The sequence below is a fragment of the Entelurus aequoreus genome, linkage group LG18, assembly GCF_033978785.1.
Source record: "Entelurus aequoreus isolate RoL-2023_Sb linkage group LG18, RoL_Eaeq_v1.1, whole genome shotgun sequence".
Taxonomy (NCBI): domain Eukaryota; kingdom Metazoa; phylum Chordata; class Actinopteri; order Syngnathiformes; family Syngnathidae; genus Entelurus; species Entelurus aequoreus.
In genome coordinates, this window is record NC_084748.1 from 2,090,127 (window position 1) to 2,111,380 (window position 21,254).

Consider the following 21,254-nt stretch of genomic DNA (forward strand, 5'->3'; position numbering starts at 1 on the left):
ATTATTGACGTGTTTCTTGCAACTTTATGTTGTATATTTTTTACGTGAGATTTCCAGTTCAATTTATCATCAATCATTATACCTAGAAATGTGGTTTCATTTACTCTTTCAATTTCTATTCCGTCTATTTGTATTTGTGTTTGACTTTCCCTTCTACCGTTACCAAATAGCATTATTTTAGTTTTACTGAGATTCAACGATAGTCTGTTTTTGTCAAACCATCTTTTTAATTTGTTAATTTCTTCTGTTATTATTTGTATTATCTCCTGTGTGTTCTCTCCTGAACTAGTTTCATTGTTAAAGTTGCAGGCTACTCATTATACTTCAAATGAAACTACTTTTTTTTTTCCGTGGAGTAAAGAAAAAAAACTACATCAGGAGGTTGCCTACAGCCCCAACCGTTAACGTCAATGTTTTCCGGAACAGCGCTAATTGCAGACCCAGGCGACGTCCATAGACCGAGCACCCAAACCACGGGAGGCTCAGTGCTTATTTGAATCCACGTGTTAAGTATAGCATTGTCGACGCCATGTTTTCCCCAAATGAAAGGACTTGAATGGGACTAAAAAGTGTTTTATATCCGATTTCATGTGTTGGAAGTTTGTGTTGATTGTGTCGGCTAATCTGACGAGCCTCCGTGTTCTTGTGGTCTGCAGAGATTGAAGCCAAAGAGGCCTGTACCTGGCTGCGGGCTGCAGGCTTCCCCCAGTATGCCCAGCTTTACGAAGGTGAGTACGCCTTCATCGCAGCCTTTTGTCCACACGTAAACAACGCCGAGCTGATGTCGTTCTGCTGATCCTGCCTCTCAAATGGACCTGACTTTATGACATGGAATGAGTACTGGTTGGTCTGTCAGTCCCTGGAGCAACCTGGGAGAGCACAGCCTTTTGCTGCTCTTTGCTGCTCTGACGTAACCAGGCCTTTTTCAAAGCAGGCCCACTTGTGTGCATTTTGCTGCACACCGCCCACAGGAACAACATTCCTGAGGAGGAGGAGGAGGAGGAGGGGACGCAGCTTCACCATCCTGACAAGCAAGTGCAGCCTGGGATCCAAACTCCAACTCCACTGCTTAACTCCAAGAAGTCCTAGAGTTTTAGGATTCACCAGTCATTCATTTCCTGTAACACACACCGGAGCTATTGGACGGGCCCCAAGGTTCACTTTAAAATTAGTAGCCCAAAGGTGTCAAAACTACAGCCCGCGGGCCAATTTGGCCCACAAAAGGTCTTAAGTTTAATAAGGAATCTTGAAAAGCCTGACATTTATGCTGACACTTTGGTGTCATTGGGCGGGCAGTGTGGCTCATTTAGATCAACGTGCCCGCATGCAGCTGGGATAGGCTCCAGCCACCCCCGTGTCCCTGTGAGTGACAAGCGGTACAACACGGATGGATGGATGGACCTAAAAAATAGTTTCCACGTTCAGCAGATTACTTATATGACCCGATGCGGACAACCTTCCCTAGTCATGGTGCAAAAAAAAAATACAATCTAACCAACACAAAATGGCAACACACATGGTCACACATTACACAACCTGCTCACTGAACTTTGTAGCTGTTGTAAAAAATGTCCATTCACCATAAAAAAAATTGCAAAGCGTGATGTGAAGAATGCAAAACAGTCCACACTTATCCATGTGTGGCGCATTTTAGCTGCTTGATATTTCTGATATTTCTTACAAAACTTTAAAGAGGTCCTCCTACAAGGTAGGAGCCAAACTTTGACATACTTAGACTTAGACTTAGACTTAGACAAACTTTAATGATCCACAAGGGAAATTGTTCTGTTGGATACTCTTAGTATCCAATTATTTAAATTATTGTTGATATATCCATTATATTGATATAATATGTACACATATATATATATATATATATATATATATATATATATATATATATATATATATATATATATATATATATATATATATATATATATATATATATATATATATATATAGGGGCAACACGGTGTGACAGGGGTTAGTGCATGTGCCTCACAATATGAAGGTCCTGGGTTCGATGCTCGGGATCTTTCTGTGTGGAGTTTCCATTATCTCTCCCCGTGACTGCGTGGGTTCCCTTTGAGTACTCCGGCTTCCTCCCACCTCCAAAGACATGCACCTGGGCATAGGCTCCTCCCACCTCCAAAGACATGCACCTGGGCATAGGCTCCTCCCACCTCCAAAAACATGCACCGGGGGATTGGTTGATTGGCAACACTAAATGGTCCCTAGTGTGTGAATGTTGTCGGTCTATCTATGAGGTGGTGACTTGTCCAGGATGTACCCCGCCTACCACGAGCGGTAGAAAATGGATGGATGGATGTAAACTGTAAGTAGGTTCGACACAATTATTGAATATGATTCAAATCAAGAGTAAAATGACTAATTTAGTGTGGATAATTTAGTGGAAAAGCTGGACTCTGAGGTCCAAGAGGTTAAGAAGCCCTGGTGTAGACCAAATGTCTACTGTGGAGGACGCTGGTTTGACAAGGTTAAGAAGCCCTGGTGTAGACCAAATGTCTACTGTGGAGGACACTGGTTTGACAAGGTTAAGAAGCCCTGGTGTAGACCAAATGTCTACTGTGGGGGACCTGGTTTGACAAGGTTAAGAAGCTCTGGTGTAGACCAAATGTCTACTGTGGGGGACATTGGTTTGACAAGGTTAAGAAGCTCTGGTGTAGACCAAATGTCTACTGTGGAGGACACTGGTTTGACAAGGTTAAGAAGCTCTGGTGTAGACCAAATGTCTACTGTGGAGGACACTGGTTTGACAAGGTTAAGAAGCTCTGGTGTAGACCAAATGTCTACTGTGGAGGACACTGGTTTGACAAGGTTAAGAAGCTCTGGTGTAGACCAAATGTCTACTGTGGAGGACACTGGTTTGACAAGGTTAAGAAGCTCTGGTGTAGACCAAATGTCTACTGTGGAGGACACTGGTTTGACAAGGTTAAGAAGCTCTGGTGTAGACCAAATGTCTACTGTGGGGGACACTGGTTTGACAAGGTTAAGAAGCTCTGGTGTAGACCAAATGTCTACTGTGGAGGACACTGGTTTGACAAGGTTAAGAAGCTCTGGTGTAGACCAAATGTCTACTGTGGAGGACACTGGTTTGACAAGGTTAAGAAGCTCTGGTGTAGACCAAATGTCTACTGTGGGGGACATTGGTTTGACAAGGTTAAGAAGCTCTGGTGTAGACCAAATGTCTACTGTGGGGGACGCTGGTTTGACAGAATATACAAAATAGGACGAATAGTGAAAGGAGAAGTCTGTTCCCCCGGTCCTTAGCTTTGTAGAAATGTAGTTGAGTATCCTAGACCCCGACATAGACCTTTCCTTACGTAACCGCCAGGACGAGGGACATCTGTCAACACGCCGGATCCCGTTGGAGCGTGAAAGGCTTCCTATTGGCGAGGGAAGCTCATTGTGCGGTGAAAAGGTGATGAGACCGTCTCAATGCGCAGGCAAACTGGAAAAGACCGTGCGTCACCTCGCAGACTTCAGCCTCAGCCAGCTCCTCACAATTAGGGATTTGTGCCGACGCGTGACGCATTTTTTCCTTCCCCTCGCGTCCGGCGGACAAGCTCCATTGTCGGCGCTGTCAGGACGATTGCCCCACTAAAGATAAGCGCACTGATAGCCTTTGTCCCGCACCGCTGAAAGTGCCGGTGTTCCCTTCAGTTCTAAGTTCTTATCATCATCACTACCCTGAAGGCTTCAGATGCAAGATTCCCACTCGGGGTTGGGCCAGAACATTCCAGCGCCTCGTCTCCTCTCAGCCGTTTGCAGTTACTTGTGCCGTGTTAATCAGGTTGACTCCGGAGCGCCAAAGAATGACGGGGAAGTGGGAGCTCTGAGGACCTATTGTCATTCTTCAATCAATGCCTCCCACTACTCCCCAGCCCCCCAGCATGCCGCCTCTGAAAGCCGCAGCTGGGTTTGTTTGCTCGGCTAAGACGCCACTTCCTCTTTGAGCCGGTGTCTGGGGGAAATAGAAGGTGGGACGGCAGAGTTGTGATGTGTCTCTCTCCCTCCCTTCAGATGCTCAGTTTCCCATGGACATCTCCTCAGTCACCAGGGACCACGACTTCCTGGATCGCGATGCCATTGAGGCTCTCTGCAGGTGAGACTTGATGCCCGTACTCTGATGTTTGCCACCACTCCTCTATCCCTACCCATCTCCTGTTGCCACCAAAATAAAAGCAGGGGGGCGTCACTTCAAAAGCATGCTTTGGAAGAAGATGACACGATAAGCAACCTGGCATGCAGTCATTCTAGTTTTGTACCTTCTTTTTGCTAGCACCAGAGGTCTTTCCAATGTTCCGTACATTAAAGGTCCCAATTATGCAAAAACAACATTTCCTACCTATTGGTACCTGCTATTATGTATATGAGATCTGCATAAGTCCCGTATATTGACAATTTATTTCTAAAACAAGCTTACTTTCCTTCATATTTCTGGGAATCGAGCCATTTGGAATTGGCCCCATTTTGTGACATTTTGGCCATTTATCCATATATGCTAGAAATGTACCCAAAGTGCTTTGCGTGAGTCCGCAATGGTCCGCACAATAGTTCCCGCTTCTGTACTGCTCGCTAGTGTTACATATCTAAAGGTATTGTGCAGAAATATGGGAAATAACTACAAAAGTTCACTTCATTCACTAACGGTGTTACAAAAAAGATCAGTTCTAATAATACATCATGTTGGATGTAGACAACATTCTAACACTGAAATTCCACCACATAGTGAATATGTAAACAGCTAAAATGATACACAAAGCAAACTTTAATCTGCTAGCCAAGAATATGCAACAATTCTTCTCAACATAAGAGGAGAAATATAATTTTAGAGAAAAATGTAACTTAAAACATTTGTATGCACGTACAACACTTAAGACCTTCAGTATATCAGTATGTGGAATTAAATGATGGAATGGATTAAACAAAGAAATCAAACAAAGTACTAATTTAATCCACTTCAAGAAACTCTTCAAACTTAAAAGTATTTACAAAGTACAAAGAAGAAGATAAACATTCTGAAATTATTCAATCCATCCATTCATTTTCTAGATCACCTTACTTATCTTACCTTATGAATTATAATGTACTTATTTATGTTTAATGTTATTACTTATTGAGTATCCTTGCCTCCACTAATTCAACAAGTTCTCAACATTGTTGTTAATGTCTTGCGGGGTCGTGTCTTCAAAGTGTGCAGTTTTTAAGTAGAATATGGAGGCTAGAACTAATTATTCATGTTTACGTTGTTCCACACGGGAAATTCTGTTTCACTATAAGAACTTTTTGCTTTACGAACCATGTTCATGGTGAATCGCGGTTCCACTGCAATAATTACCGTATTTCCTTGAATAGCCGCAGGGGCGTTAATTAATTTAAAACCTCCTGTCACTCCGGCGTTTACCGGAAGCCTGCGGGATGGCTGTGCATGCGGTAATTATTTTAAAACCTCTTCTCATTCCGGCGTTTACCAAAAGGAATGCGGTAAATTTAGGCGTGCGCTTTGAGTGTGATGTAAGCATACCATCATGAAAAGCCCATTTAATAAAAAAAACTTTATTATGGTCTTACCTGTACTTATAAATGGAGTCCATTTGCAGCTCCTTCTGACCAAAAGCATCGATAACTTGTTTATAGAAGTCTTCCTTATTTTCTTTCTTCCGTTTTAAAAGTCTCTCTGTCTCGATGGAGATATTCCTTTAATTATTACCTCCTGCTTCCATTGAAAGTCCAGTTTAGAAAACTGTTTTATTTTAGATACCGGTATGTAATCCTCCATGTTAAAAGTAAAAGTTCAGGCGAGAGAAAAAAAAAAAAAAAAAATGTCTTCTCTTCTTCTCTGCGTGTGTTCACTTCTTCTGCAGTACCGGAAGTCGCAAGAAGGATTCACTAGCGCAGCAGCGCCCTCTACCACCAGGAGGTTTAATGACTCATACAGTATTTGACACACGCAGCTACGGTATATTAATAAAACATAGCTGCTTACTGTTCTTTTTAGCATACTGTACCGGTATTCAATAGCTTGGACCTTAAATCCTACTGAATAGCTCTTTATCTTTTGTCTTTTGTGCGATTGCAAACTACTGAAGGCAGCTTCCTCAATTTTGGAAATGAGGACAGGTAAAGCGTCACTCGTGACGTAACGAATTTGACCCGGCAGATGTTCTAGCCATATGCTAAATATTTTGCGAAACGAGTTTGACCCGGCGAAAATTATAGACATGCGATAATAAAATTAATATTTTGCAAAACGAATTTGATCCGGCGTTAATAATGAACTGACGATAAGGCCAAGCATGCGTTAATTATTTTGAGAAACGAGTTTGACCCTGCAGTAATTCTAGACGTGCGAATACTATATTCCCTGCGCCAATTCAAGGAAATACGGTAGACACACGATTAATGACTTATGGACAATTAGTCCCAACCCTTCCCCCACAAAGACATTTAACTTGACGGCAAGCATGTTTTCCTACCAATCTGGCTCAAATTTGACAGACATGTGCCTGTCAGTCCCTTAAAGGTGTGTACTGTAATTGCATGGCCATTCTGCTCAGCACCGTAAAGTTACGAGTGTTTTGAGCTGTATGAGAAATTTCAAGTCGATTCTACTCATAGGGTCAAACTTTGGGTTTTCGATAGAATTATGAGTGCATGTTTTGAACAATGTTTTTGTGCGGCGATTGAGGAGTACAATAGTTGGCATGCATGCATTAATTGGTTCTGTGAACGTCAGAACGTCTCCATTGAAATGAACTCAACATTTTAACGTGTGACAAAACAAACTTTTAGATGCAATGATTGTATAAACACAATACAATAGAATGTTCCACTAACAACTACAGTAGTTTTGTGAAATTTAAGTACCATAATTTCCGGACTATAAGCCGCACCTGACTATAAGCCGCACCAGCTAAATTTAGGGGAAAATACAGATTGCTCCATATATAAGCCGCACCCGACTATAAGCCGCAGGGTTTTGATGTGTAATTAGCGTAGTATATAGTGTAATTAGCGTAGTATATAGTGTAATTAGCGTAGTATATAGGGGTTCCTGCTACCACGGAGGGGATTGTCGGGACAGAGATGACTGTTTGGGAACGCAAAGCGTCCCATTTATTAACTATAAATCTTTCAATCATTCAATCAAACTTTCACATCTTTGACATGGCGAACAGCATTCGTGCAGAGTACAAATAATACAACGCTGCAAAGTAATACAAAGTGCTCGCCTGTACGTTATCAAAATAACCAGCCTACCGGTATATGAAAAGTCAGTCTTTAATCATTGTGTCATCGTCTTCCTCCTGCGTACTAAAACCACCCAAATCCTCTTCGTCGGTGTCGGAGAAGAACAGGCGGCAAATAAGCCGCACCCTTGTATAAGCCGCAGGGACCAGAACAAGGGGAAAAAGTAGCGGCTTATAGTCCGGAAATTACGGTAATATTTTTAATGAAACGAAGTAATCACTATTTTCAGCATGACAATTTCATTGATAAACGTCCGCCGTTCGAATGTGACTTAAACCTCCTTGGCTGGCGTTGGACCGGTTCTACTTCAGTACGACGCAGACTAGCTGCTAGCGCTCCGACTGTTAGCGACGCGCACTGTTTCTTTCTTTAATTCAACGAAAAAGTCATCCACTTCTTCTTCTCAGCCCAAACATAAAACACAAAAAAACATCTCCAGCTGTGAGCGAGTACGGCCAGATGTTTTGGGCGGATCTGTGACATTCCCCACGCCGACTAATGTTGGCCTGCAACTTAAAGCACAACAAGTAGCTCTTATTTCAAAAGCAGCCCAGAGACTAACACCCTTAAGTTGTACTTCCTATTCAACCTTAGCAATATCCAACATCTCATTAGCATATAAGTCAATGAATGGCCTCTGAATGAAGGAACCTTCATCAAACTGCAGCTGTCAGTCATGCAGCTCAGCAGGTGTTCCTCCAAACATCTGGAAGCTATCATATCAATGCCTCCACCCCTTCTCCTCCCACCACCTCCTTCATCTCCCCATTGTTACGTGATCTCCTCTAAAAGCTCTCCAGAGGGACCCCGCCGGTGCCGCTCTCCTTCGCCAGGTGGCCCGGCGGGGGGGGGGGGGGGGGGGGGGTAAGCTTTCTGTGCCCTCCCCGAGATTTGGTGGCCACTTCAGCAGATTACATTCTCTCTGCTCTGCTGTCTCCGGCCGCTCATGTGGGGATTATCCCTCGGCAGCTCATTAGCGCCCCCCTTTCTTCTGGGGGTGGACTTCTAACATCACCTGTGTGTTTCCCTTTTTTGCAGGAGACTCAACACCCTCAACAAATGCGCCCTAATGAGACTGGAGATATCGCCGCAAAGAAAGAGGGTGGGTTCCAAAAGTGCACATGCAGACATTTGCAGTGCATCGCCTCAGTGACCACGTTTCCATGCACTCAATTAGTCAGACTACTCAAGTATTTCCACTCTAAATGTAAACAAGCCATGGAAACACCTGAAAGGGGAACTGCACTTTTATGGGACTGTCATTCACAATCCTGTGTAAGACAACACATGTTTCTTTTTTTTATGCATTCTAAATCCTAAATAAAGGTTAGAAAAGGTCAGCTATTTATGTAGTCGCTCTACACAGCGCTCTGAAAACCATCTAAAAACCTCAATTTCCTGTTTTTGTACACACGCTGTAAGTATCAATGTAATCATGATAACATGTCATATTTTGTCAGAGATCACAGCATTCGCTTCTTTCTTTAACAACAACAACACTCCTACCCACTTCTCCAAAGTGGGCTGGCTCAGGGTGGAGGACAGAGTTAAACAACTTGCACTGAGCCTAGTCTATAAAATCCGCTACACCTCCCTGATACCGAAGTACATGTCAAACTACTTCCTTAACGTAAATGACCGCCATAACCACAACACCAGGGGGAGCTCCACTAACCACGTTAAACCCAGATTCCGATCTAACGAAGGTCTTAACTCATTCTCCTTCTATGCCACATCAATGTGGAATGCGCTCCCAACAGGTATAAAAGAAAGGGCATCTCTATCCTCCTTCAAAACCGCACTAAAAGAACACCTCCAGACAACTCCAACCCTAGCCTAACACCCTCCCCCTTCCACATCCCACCTCCCCGGATTGTACATAATCAAATGTAAATAATGTACATATCCTACCAAGTCACACCTACACTGTTACAATGTCCATTTCTCAGATGATATAATTGTTGATGACTGAAGGGCTGATACCAACCCAACCTAACCCCCCCACCCCTCCAATCCCCTCCACATCCCACCCCCCAGATTGTAAATAATTCAATGTACATACTCTAATGATGACTGTATTATGCTGCTAGTATATATTTGTACCATGAATTGATTAACGTGGACCCCGACTTTAACAAGTTCAACAACTTATTGGGGTGTTACCATTTAGTGGTCAATTGTACGGAATATGTACTGTACTGTGCAATCTACTAATAAAAGTCTCAATCAATCAATCAATTTACTACTCATGCAGCCTTCATGAGAGACAACAAACATTAAAAAAACAACATTACTGTACAACAGGCTTGTTCATCAGAGCTGGGCTGTTGACTCCTGATTTGGTCAACCGGAGAAGCATTACATTTATCTGCGCTAAAAGGAAATAAGCCCCCCCCCCCCCAATGTAGCGTACGGGAGGCACACCGCGTACGGCCAATAGTCGCGATAGAGAGACACGGGGACTTCACATGTAGGGGTGAAAATACAAAAAAAAAACACAAACTATGTGAGAAATCAGGCTAATTTAGTGCAAGGATCCGTCGGCCGAAGCGGAAAGTGATCTTTTCTTCTTTAAAGACAAGCAATCTTTGTGTGGACGAATCAATAGAAGTCCAAGCTCCAAGAACCCGACACACGTTGTCTTTTCAAGCAAATCAAGTGTAATTCCCTAATGGTCTTAAGTGCTACACAGTAACACCCTTGTCCCGTGTGTGGTGCTATTCATTGGGGTGACCCTCTTGTGCCTCACCTTTCATTGCAGAGCAGGCCAGTCAAAGAGGTCACTTGCTGTCTTTAGTGGGATGTCAAGCAGCTTCTTTATGCAGCGGAGGAATGCATTGATGCCTTCCAAATCTTGTTTGCACCTTTGCAAAAATCCCAGCATACCCACACCATACCAACATTCTGCTGCCTGATTATGTTTGATGGGTGGATGATAAGATATCTACAGCATGCTATTCTTATCTGGCATTCCAAACAACATAAGAAACAAGCCACTGTGGAATGTGTTGAATTGTCTAAATGATTGATGATCAATAGCTTAGTGACAGTTCAACGAAACATCATCACTTTCTTTGACCTAAAATGAACTACAGTAACACGGCTTTGGGGGATTGGATCCTTTATCTGAATTGTATCTGCTAATTTCCGAGCATGGACTCTTTTCAGAGGGCTTGCGGTCACTATAGGTTAAAAGTCAACCGAGTTATGGTCCCATTTAGGGGGTTTTGTCCACAGGGACGTGGGCTGTGGAATCTGAGGAGAATAGACTGTAAGTGTTGAATGACAGAAGCAGTATCAGTGAGGTTGTTTAAAAGACAAACCATAGGAGGGGAATGACCTGCGTCTGTCCGGCTGCGTTGTGATCTATGGGGGTCATAATGGAATTTCTTCAAGTCCCCCCGGAGGCATGAGATAGATTAACCAAGTCAGGGGGGAGGTGTGTGTGTCTGTGTGGTGTATGTGGTTCAATAATGGTCTCCTTTATTCTCTGGCATGCAAATATCTTCCAAGAAGTCAGGAAGTATGTTTCTTTGGTCGTGAATGTTTTCACGTCATCAAGACTTCACAACCAGACCTCAGCCGAAAATTGCCCGTGAAATATGCGCCAGATGTTCACATGTAAAGGTTCTCGAGTTTCTTTGGTTATCTTGCTACAGAATCTCACAAGAGTGAGTACAGTCCTCACATGTCATTGTGTTATATCCCCTGAAGGCGGGACAATGCCATCGCAACAAAACTTGGATATAGCTGAGAGTAGTCTGGGAACAGCTTTGAAAGCAAGAAAGATTTACAGTCCTTAGGTCTGGAGACGACTGTCCCGACCCTTTAAACAACTCTCAGCCTTTCCGGTAACCGTATGCGTTTTTGGTGAATAATCACATGAGTTACTCGTTATTTCGTTACAGCCCCAGTTTTTACTTTGTCTCACTCCACCCTCTCTCTTATCCAGAGTGAAGACTCGGATGAGGATGAGCCCTGTGCAATCAGTGGTCGCTGGACTTTTCAAAGAGACAGCAAGCGCTGGTCTCGAATGGACGAGCTGGAGGTTTTCTCTACATTGTACACCGATGTAGCACAACCACCTCCGGCAAAAGACCAAGTAACCAAAAAGCTGACCCTGTGCGAGGGAAACAGTTCTGAAAGTGTGCTGACAGATCTCAGCGAGCAGCCTGAAGTGGGCTCCATTCATAGCAGCGGTAGCGGAGGAAGAGTGGAGCACAAGAGCCATGACGCGAACCTTCATTTACTGAATGAGCCCATTCCCGTCGGAGCCACCCGTGCCAGCTCTATAGCGAGCATGTGCTCGTCGTCGGGCACAGGCGGGTCAGGGTGCGCCAATGAGGACTCTCTGTCTGACGGGCTGCCTCCATCACCCTTGGAGACGCTCGGACAGTTCACCTTTGATGTGAAAATGGGAGAACTCGGGGGAAGTCTCGACCGTGGCGGCGGGAGCGGTAAAAGCACACGCTCGAGAGCCAAGAGCTTCCTCAAGAGAATGGAGAGTCTACGACTCCGCAGTGGCACCACCTCCAAGAGGAAGAAGAAAGGCAGCACCAGTGGAGGGAAGATAGAGATCAGCGGCCCTGTCATCAAAGAAGGTCTGGATGATGACAAGCTGCGGCAGCTCAACTGTGTGGACATACCGAGTATCAACTTCAACCAAAACCTCAATCACCAACACAATCCAACTCAGACTATGACACTTAACAGGAATCGCTCCGTCTCTTACTCCACTCAGACTAGCAACGGCAGCACTGGGAGCACTGGGAGCAGCCAGTCTGAAGCTAGCAGCGGCAGTGCGGTAAGTACACCCAGCCCGGTGACTCGCGCTCGTAGCCACAGCACGGCGGCAGGCTCGGCCAAGAGAGCAGGCATGTACTTGGAGGGCTTCGATCCCTTCAGTGTTCTGCAGCAGGCATCAGATCGCCAGCCGACGCCGCCCCCTAAATCAGCCCCACCTATCCCGTGTCAGGCAAGTACTGGGATGAGCATTGACGAGCAGAATCGAAGGAACAACCACAGAGTTCAAGACGATGGCAGACAAGCTCAGGACGAAGAGGAGGATGGCATGATCTTCTTCTATTTACCAGAAGGTCACAAGCCGGGCACTTTCCCCAAAGCTCTGCAAGACAGGAGCTCCCCCAACAACAACGGGAATGACAACGGAAACTCTGTCATCCTGAGGGGGCGGCAAAGTAGACGCCAGCACCGCGTCTCTTCCAGCTCCGTGGACACCCGCCTTAGTTTTTATGACAATGTCCCACACATTGAGAGAGAAGGGGACGAACAAAAACTGGACCATGTGCTCCAACATGTAAGTGGCCTGCAGCGCTTCGTCAATGCCTGGTCCGAGGCGGTGGTGGCCGACGAAGAAGAGGATGAAGAGGAGGAAGAGGAGGAGGAGGAAGGAGACTCCGATTCTGCGTTGGACTCTGCCTCGCCTTGTCCATCCTCCCCTCTGCAGAACCATCTGGAGGAGACCGAGAACGGAAGTGACCAAGACAGCACGGGGAACCCGCTGCGTGAGGGCGATGATGGGATGAGGGAGCGGAGGGATTCTGGTGTGGGAGCATCGCTAACAAGAACCAGCAGGTCAGTCAACATTTTCTTTGTGTAAGCTAACTCCTCCATTTCTAAACGGCTGCACACACAAACACGCACTCCTTGTCTATTATTGCCATTCACCACATGGTGGCACTGTTGCGTTTAATCCTTTACGTCGGATTGACTTGACGTGTTCTCTCCAAACACCCACTGTAACTTCCGGGTGTTTGGCCCAGTTACCATGACATTTGGTGCAAACCTTTAGGGGACCGACGAGCACATGTGTGTAAAATACATACTTGCCAACCCTCCCAAATTTTCCGGGAGACTCCCAAATTTCAGTGCCTCTCCCGAAAATCTCCCGGGACAACCATTCTCCCGAATTTCTCCCGATTTCCAGCCGGACTTAAGGCACGCCCCCGGTTCAATAATTTTGGTGATTTAACAACGTAAACCACTTGGCCAACCAAAAAGTAACCACAGAACACTATACCGTGTAGTGTTCTGTGGTTACTTTTTGCTTGGCCAACGGTTTACGTTGTATTGCGCACCCTGACGGCAAGTGTGGGAGTCGGTTCTGAAATATGAAGTAAAGAGACGTAACTTCGTCACCTCGCCTGGTTATTGACTCCGACCCAGAATATTACACTGCCCATACCTATGCTCCTTCAAAGGCTGTGCTACTGGCTGCAAAGCATTGCACTTTCAAATACAACAATGAGTAGAGAGGAGTGTTATGTGTGTGTATATGTGTAAATAAATGAACACTGAAATTCAAGTATTTATTTTATGTATATGTATATATATAATAAAATACATATATATATATATATATATATATATATATATATATATATATATATATATATATATATATATATATATATATATAGCTAGAATTCACTGAAAGTCAAGTATTTATTTTATTTATATATATATATATATATATATATATATATATAAGAAATACTTGAATTTCAGTGAATTCTATCTATAAATATACTCCTCCCCCCTTAGCCCCGCCCACCTATACCCCTCGCCCCCCCAAATCTCCCGAATTTGGAGGTCTCAAGGTTGGCAATTATGGTCAAATATGAGCAAGATTAGTTTGAAAACATGGCTGCCATTACCTAAAAAATCTTAGCACGGGCAAAATCGATTAAAACAAAAAAAAAATTAGTTATGCACTTTTTTTTATTAGTATTTTTCTTTGATTAAAAACATTAAACCAATATCGTTGATATTATTATTATTGCTTTTATAAATGATTGGTTTTCCTTTTGTTCAGTACTGTATCTCTAAGTCTTTGTACATTTCTGTCCTCAGTATCGTAAATCTGGGTTGGAGTTAGGGTTAGTCAAATTTGTGGGATTGATTCTGTGATTTTTGTAAACTAAATATTTTGAGGCCACCACAGTTGTGACATATAACCTGTTCTCAGAAGGTTTCAGTACCGAACAATATATTACGAGAATTGTTTTGAATCGAGAATCGATTCTGAATCGAATCGTTGGAATCGAGTGGTGAGGTACCCAAAGATTCCCACCTCCAACAAATACGTCTTGTGTTTGCCCTGAGATGGGTAGGTTGTGAGTTCAAACCCCGGCCGAGTCATACCAAAGACTATAAAAATGGGAGCCATTACCTCCCTGCTTGGCACTCAGCATCAAGGCTTGGAATTGGGGGTTAAATCACCAAAAATGATTACCGGGCGCGGCCACCGCTGCTGCTCACTGCTCTCCTCACCTCCCAGGGGGTGATCAAGGATGATGGGTCAAACGCAGAGAATAATTCCGCCACACCTAGTGTGTGTGTGTGTGTGACTATCATTGCTACTTTAACTTTAACTTTTTCCAAAACATTTTGATTGACTTTCCACATTTTCTGGCTTACGATGGTGGTGCAAAGAAATTCCCTAAATGCCCACAACAAAGGAGGACGGGGAGACCCTCAAATTCTGACGTAATAGTCCGGAATCCTCTGGAATGTTCCTGGGTCTCCGTAGGGACTGTTGCTGTCCTCCAGGAATCTGGTGACACGGGCTTTTCCACAATCTCATGATCGTACACAAATCCCAGGAACTGATGTCCTGCTCTATAGTACTAGAAACCTTGTGTGTGTGTGTGTGTGTGTGTGTGTGTGTGTGTGTGTGTGTGTGTGTGTGTGTGTGTGTGTGTGTGTGTGTGTGTGTGTGTGTGTGTGTGTGTGTGTGTGTGTGTGTGTGTGTGTGTGTGTGTGTGTGTGTGTGTGTGTGTGTGTGTGTGTCTGTAAGTGATATCCTTATTTTGTGTGTACATGGCTTTTTTTTTCCCGGGCCGACATTCTTGTCACTCCGCCCTTCCCCTCCGCTGCTCCAGGCCACAGAAACTCCGCTGGTTGAGCTTCCAGAACTCCCATCGGCCCAGCCTGGCCTCCGCCCAGCTGCAGATCAGCTGCCAGTCTGTGCTGCAGATGAACCTCCTCCAGAAACTCTCGCTGCTGCAGCTCACCGCCCTGCTGGAGCGACACACCCCCACCAACAAACATGGCTTCAGCTGGTGAGTGGGCCGGGGGACCAGACCAAAAAGTACCAAGTGGCCGTAGTGCCTGGTGGAAATGGCCGCCGGGTGTTTAGGTCCCGTCTCTACGTGGTGGTGTGGTTGTGGTGACGGCTGTCCTCCCAGGTTGGGTTTCACATTCTTTTCCCAGACCTGTAATTGGCGGGAAGGGGCTTTACATTGTCTTTTCTTCTGGAAGGGGCAATCATGGCGCTTCACACGCATGGTGTTACAAGAGCTGCAGGCTGCAAAGATCTGTCCTTTACAATTATCCCTCCACCTTTCTGTCTCCTGCATGCTGCTCACAATGTCTGCCATCATCCGCCTCCACCTTTCTGTCTCCTGCACGCTGCTCACAATGTCTGCCATCATCCGCCTCCACCTTTCTGTCTCCTGCACGCTGCTCACAATGTCTGCCATCATCCGCCTCCACCTTTCTGTCTCCTGCACGCTGCTCACAATGTCTGCCATCATCCGCCTCCACCTTTCTGTCTCCTGCACGCTGCTCACAATGTCTGCCATCATCCGCCTCCACCTTTCTGTCTCCTGCACGCTGCTCACAATGTCTGCCATCATCCGCCTCCACCTTTCTGTCTCCTGCACGCTGCTCACAATGTCTGCCATCATCCGCCTCCACCTTTCTGTCTCCTGCACGCTGCTCACAATGTCTGCCATCATCCGCCTCCACCTTTCTGTCTCCTGCATGCTGCTCACAATGTCTGCCATCATCCGCCTCCACCTTTCTGTCTCCTGCATGCTGCTCACAATGTCTGCCATCATCCGCCTCCACCTTTCTGTCTCCTGCACGCTGCTCACAATGTCTGCCATCATCCGCCTCCACCTTTCTGTCTCCTGCACGCTGCTCACAATGTCTGCCATCATCCGCCTCCACCTTTCTGTCTCCTGCACGCTGCTCACAATGTCTGCCATCATCCGCCTCCACCTTTCTGTCTCCTGCACGCTGCTCACAATGTCTGCCATCATCCGCCTCCACCTTTCTGTCTCCTGCACGCTGCTCACAATGTCTGCCATCATCCGCCTCCACCTTTCTGTCTCCTGCACGCTGCTCACAATGTCTGCCATCATCCGCCTCCACCTTTCTGTCTCCTGCATGCTGCTCACAATGTCTGCCATCATCCGCCTCCACCTTTCTGTCTCCTGCATGCTGCTCACAATGTCTGCCATCATCCGCCTCCACCTTTCTGTCTCCTGCACGCTGCTCACAATGTCTGCCATCATCCGCCTCCACCTTTCTGTCTCCTGCACGCTGCTCACAATGTCTGCCATCATCCGCCTCCACCTTTCTGTCTCCTGCACGCTGCTCACAATGTCTGCCATCATCCGCCTCCACCTTTCTGTCTCCTGCACGCTGCTCACAATGTCTGCCATCATCCGCCTCCACCTTTCTGTCTCCTGCACGCTGCTCACAATGTCTGCCATCATCTGCATGGACTTCTTCTACAACTTGGTAGCTGCGCATCCACGGGCGAGATGCATTTAAAAACTGAAGTAGCAAACCTTAAATATAGTTTTTACCAACAGTTGGTGTGGCATAAAACACAAGCCAGACTTTCTCCACTGAGGCTCAGACTAAAAACCAAAGCATGATATTTTTCATTTTCAAAACCAATACAATATATAGTTTTTTTCAACCTTTAGGTCTCCCGTCAAGTTTGATCCCAGGGACCCAATAGGGTGTCAGTCATAAAAAATGTGTAAATAATTCATATATATATATATATATATATATATATATATATATATATATATATATATATATATATATATATATATATATATATATATATATATATATAACAAGATTCAAGATTTTTTATTGTCATATGCATATGTCATTTGTTAAACAGACAGTTTGCCGTACAATAAAAATCTTACTTTGCTAGTCCACCCTTCAACAAGTCACACGGTACTTAGCTAAAATAAAAATAAAAACTAAATTAAATAAATTTAAAAAAATTAATTAAAATAAAATAAAATATTTATATATATTATTATTATTTTTATGTATTTATTTTTTTATTTTTTTAATTCAACGCTTAAATCTTTAGATCACAGGTGTCACGCTCAAGGCCCAGTGGCCAGATCTGGCTTGTAATATCATTTAAGTGGCCCGCCACCACATTTAATCAGCCCTCCATATCATTCAAAGTGGCCCACAACATCATTTAAGTGGCCCGCCGTATCATTTATGTGGGCTCTGTACCGCGGGTGTGGTTGTGGCTTGTGCAGCCCTTTGAGACACTTGTGATTTAGGGCTATATAAAAAAACATTGATTGATTGATTGATTGATTGATTTAAGTGGCCTGTCATGTCATTTAAGTGGCCCGCAACTACATTTAATCAGCCCGCCATATCATTCAAAGTGGCCCACAACATCATTTAAGTGGCTCGCCATGTCATGTAAGTGGCCTGTCATGTCATGTAATTGGCCCGCTATGTCATGTAAGTGGCCTGTCATGTCATGTAAGTGGCCCGCCATGTCATGTAAGTGGCCCGCCATGTCATGTAAGTGGCCTGTCATGTCATGTAATTGGCCTGTCATGTCATGTAAGTGGCCCGCCATGTCATGTAAGTGGCCCGCCGTGTCATGTAAGTGGCCTGTCATGTCATGTAAGGGGCCCGCCATGTCATGTAAGTGGCCTGTCATGTCATGTAAGTGGCCTATCATGTCATGTAAGTGGCCTGTCATGTCATGTAAGTGGCCCGCCATGTCATGTAAGTGGCCTGTCATGTCATGTAAGTGGCCTGTCATGTCATGTAAGTGGCCCGTCATGTCATGTAAGTTGCCCGCCATGTCATGTAAGTGGCCTGTCATGTCATGTAAGTGGCCCGCCATGTCATGTAAGTGGCCTGTCATGTCATGTAAGTGGCCCGCCATGTCATGTAAGTGGCCCGCCATGTCATGTAAGTGGCCCGCCATGTCATGTAAGTGGCCCGCCATGTCATGTAAGTGGCCTGTCATGTCATGTAAGTGGCCCGCCATGTCATGTAAGTGGCCCGCCATGTCATGTAAGTGGCCCGCCATGTCATGTAAGTGGCCCGCCATGTCATTTAAGTGGCCCGCCACATCCTTTAATCAAGCTACAACATCATTGAAGTGGCCCGCCTCGCCATTTGGGAAAAATTTTTAAAAATCCCACTTTTTCTTTTTACTTGTAACGCTTAAGTGTCTTGATCACCTCCAAAAGTATAGTTTTGATTATTTTTGTTTGTTTTATGCCTTTTTTGTCCAAGTAAACGCAGTTTTTACATGGCCAACACGCCAAATATGCAATATTTTACACAGAAATATTTCAAAGTAGAATTTTTAAAGTGAAGTTCTTGTAGTCAATAATTCATAACAACAACAAAAATGGGGGGAAATCAGCTTTGTGTTATTGGAGTCAACTTACAAAATGTGACCTTTTATTACACTTGTAATGTTTTTTTATAATAGTGTTTTTAGAATGTGTAAAAAAATGAGCTGTGGACCACCCTGGTATAATAGCCCCCCCCCCCCCCCCCCTTTAAACACAATACTTTAAAGTGATACTTTGTCTTTGCACATGAAAATGTTGCATAGAAATGATGAAATGGAGTGGGATAATTGATGTGTTTGTCTCCGTCCATTTGAGGTCTTGTCTGAGCCCAGGAATAGAAGCTGTGGGCCACTTGTTGGCAGCTGGATCTGCACTTGTTGGCAGCTGGATCTGCACTTGTTGGCAGCTGGATCTGTGCACATATTCTGCATTCCCACTCAGGGTCACCATTTTCTTCTTCCCAAACTTGGCAGTGGGAGGTTTGGGAAGAAGAAGGAGTGGCCAAGTAAAAAACACGTGCAGAAAGATGCCATAAATGTGTGGATGCATTCTGATGACACGTTTAATGGTGACACACTAACTAACACACGTTTAATGGTGACACACTAACTAACACACGTTTAATGGTGACACACTAACTAACACACGTTTAATGGTGACACACTAACTAACACACGTTTAATGGTGACACACTAACTAACACACGTTTAATGGTGACACACTAACTAACACACGTTTAATGGTGACACACTAACTAACACACGTTTAATGGTGACACTCTAACTAACACACGTTTAATGGTGACACACTAACTAACACACGTTTAATGGTGACACACTAACTAACACACGTTTAATGGTGACACACTAACTAACACACGTTTAATGGTGACACACTAACTAACACACGTTTAATGGTGACACACTAACTAACACACGTTTAATGGTGACACACTAACTAACACACGTTTAATGGTGACACACTAACACACGTTTAATGGTGACACACTAACTAACACACGTTTAATGGTGACACACTAACTAACACACGTTTAATGGTGACACACTAACTAACACACGTTTAATGGTGACACACTAACTAACACACGTTTAATGGTGACACACTAACTAACACACGTTTAATGGTGACACACATCCATGAGGTTAACAAGGTGTTCCATGTGGCAGGTAGACACCTATTGTGTACATCCATGAGGTTATAACCAGGTGTTCCATGTGGCAGGTAGACACCTATTGTCTACATCCATGAGGTTATAACCAGGTGTTCCATGTGGCAGGTAGACCCCTATTGTCTACATCCATGAGGTTATAACCAGGTGTTCCATGTGGCAGGTAGACACCTATTGTGTACATCCATGAGGTTATAACCAGGTGTTCCATGTGGCAGGTAGACACCTATTGTGTACATCCATGAGGTTATAACCAGGTGTTCCATGTGGCAGGGCTGTTCCAAAGTTTATGAAGCGGATGAAGGTGCGTGACTACAAAGACCGGAATGTGTTCGGCGTCCCGCTGCAAGTCATCGTGCAGCGCACCGCTCAGCCCCTCCCCCAGGGCATCCAGCAGGCTATGCGTTACCTGAGGAACCAATGCCTGGACCAGGTAACGTACAACATACCTTACACCTGAATCATTGTCTTCAAGCTCTTACTGCTTTGTTCAAGTGTCACTCAGTAAGAGTTACATCATGCACTCACTTTCCTTCACGTCTGCTTACAAACATTTACACCTTTTTTTTACATTCTGTCACACATGCTGAAGGAAAGGTGGGGTGTGGGGGGGGGGGGAGAAGTTACATCATCACTGTTGAACAAGAAGGATTAGTAGCTCACGTGTAACACAAGTCTGGCTGTTCATTACTAATGCAGGAAAGATTATTTGTCATTTTAATACTCTGTCTGTGATGTCATCATGTTGGCTGTGATGTCACCATGTTGGCTGTGAGGTCACCATGTTGGCTGTGATGTCACCATGTTGGCTGTGATGTCACCATGGTGGCTGTGATGTCACCATGTTGGCTGTGATGTCATCATGTTGGCTGTGATGTCACCATGTTGGCTGTGATGTCACCATGTTGGCTGTGATGTCACCATGTTGGCTGTGATGTCACCATGTTGGCTGTGATGTCCCCATGTTGGCTGTGATGTCATCATGTTGGCTGTGATGTCACCATGTTGACTGTGATGTCATCATGTTGGCTGTGATGTCACCATGTTGGTTGTGATGTCACCATGTTGGCTGTGATGTCACCATGTTGGCTGTGATGTCATCATGTTGGCTGTAACGTCACCATGTTGGCTGTGATGTCACCATGTTGGCAGTGATGTCACCATGCTGGCTGTGATGTCATCATGTTGGCTGTGATGTCACCATGTTGGTTGTGATGTCACCATGTTGGCTGTGATGTCACCATGTTGGCTGTGATGTCACCATGTTGGCTGTAACGTCACCATGTTGGCTGTGATGTCACCATGTTGGTTGTGATGTCACCATGTTGGCTGTGATGTCACCATGTTGGCTGTGATGTCACCATGTTGGCTGTGATGTCACC

General features: G+C 44.8%; 1 protein-coding gene across 5 annotated transcripts in view; it reads left to right on the top strand.

Annotated features, from left to right (window-relative positions):
* The window catches only part of dlc1 (DLC1 Rho GTPase activating protein), a 176,947-nt gene that overhangs the window by 134,043 nt on the left and 21,650 nt on the right, over positions 1 to 21,254 (top strand). For all 5 annotated transcript variants that reach the window (XR_009821806.1, XM_062026258.1, XM_062026259.1 and 2 more), the window contains 6 exons: positions 657 to 728; positions 4,048 to 4,129; positions 8,317 to 8,380; positions 11,231 to 12,873; positions 15,183 to 15,362; positions 20,146 to 20,305. Coding sequence is in view for 4 of the 5 variants with exons in the window: in XM_062026258.1 (XP_061882242.1) it covers positions 657 to 728; positions 4,048 to 4,129; positions 8,317 to 8,380; positions 11,231 to 12,873; positions 15,183 to 15,362; positions 20,146 to 20,305 (2,201 nt within the window). In the remaining variant the exon portion in view is untranslated. The remainder of the gene's footprint in view (positions 1 to 656; positions 729 to 4,047; positions 4,130 to 8,316; positions 8,381 to 11,230; positions 12,874 to 15,182; positions 15,363 to 20,145; positions 20,306 to 21,254) is intronic.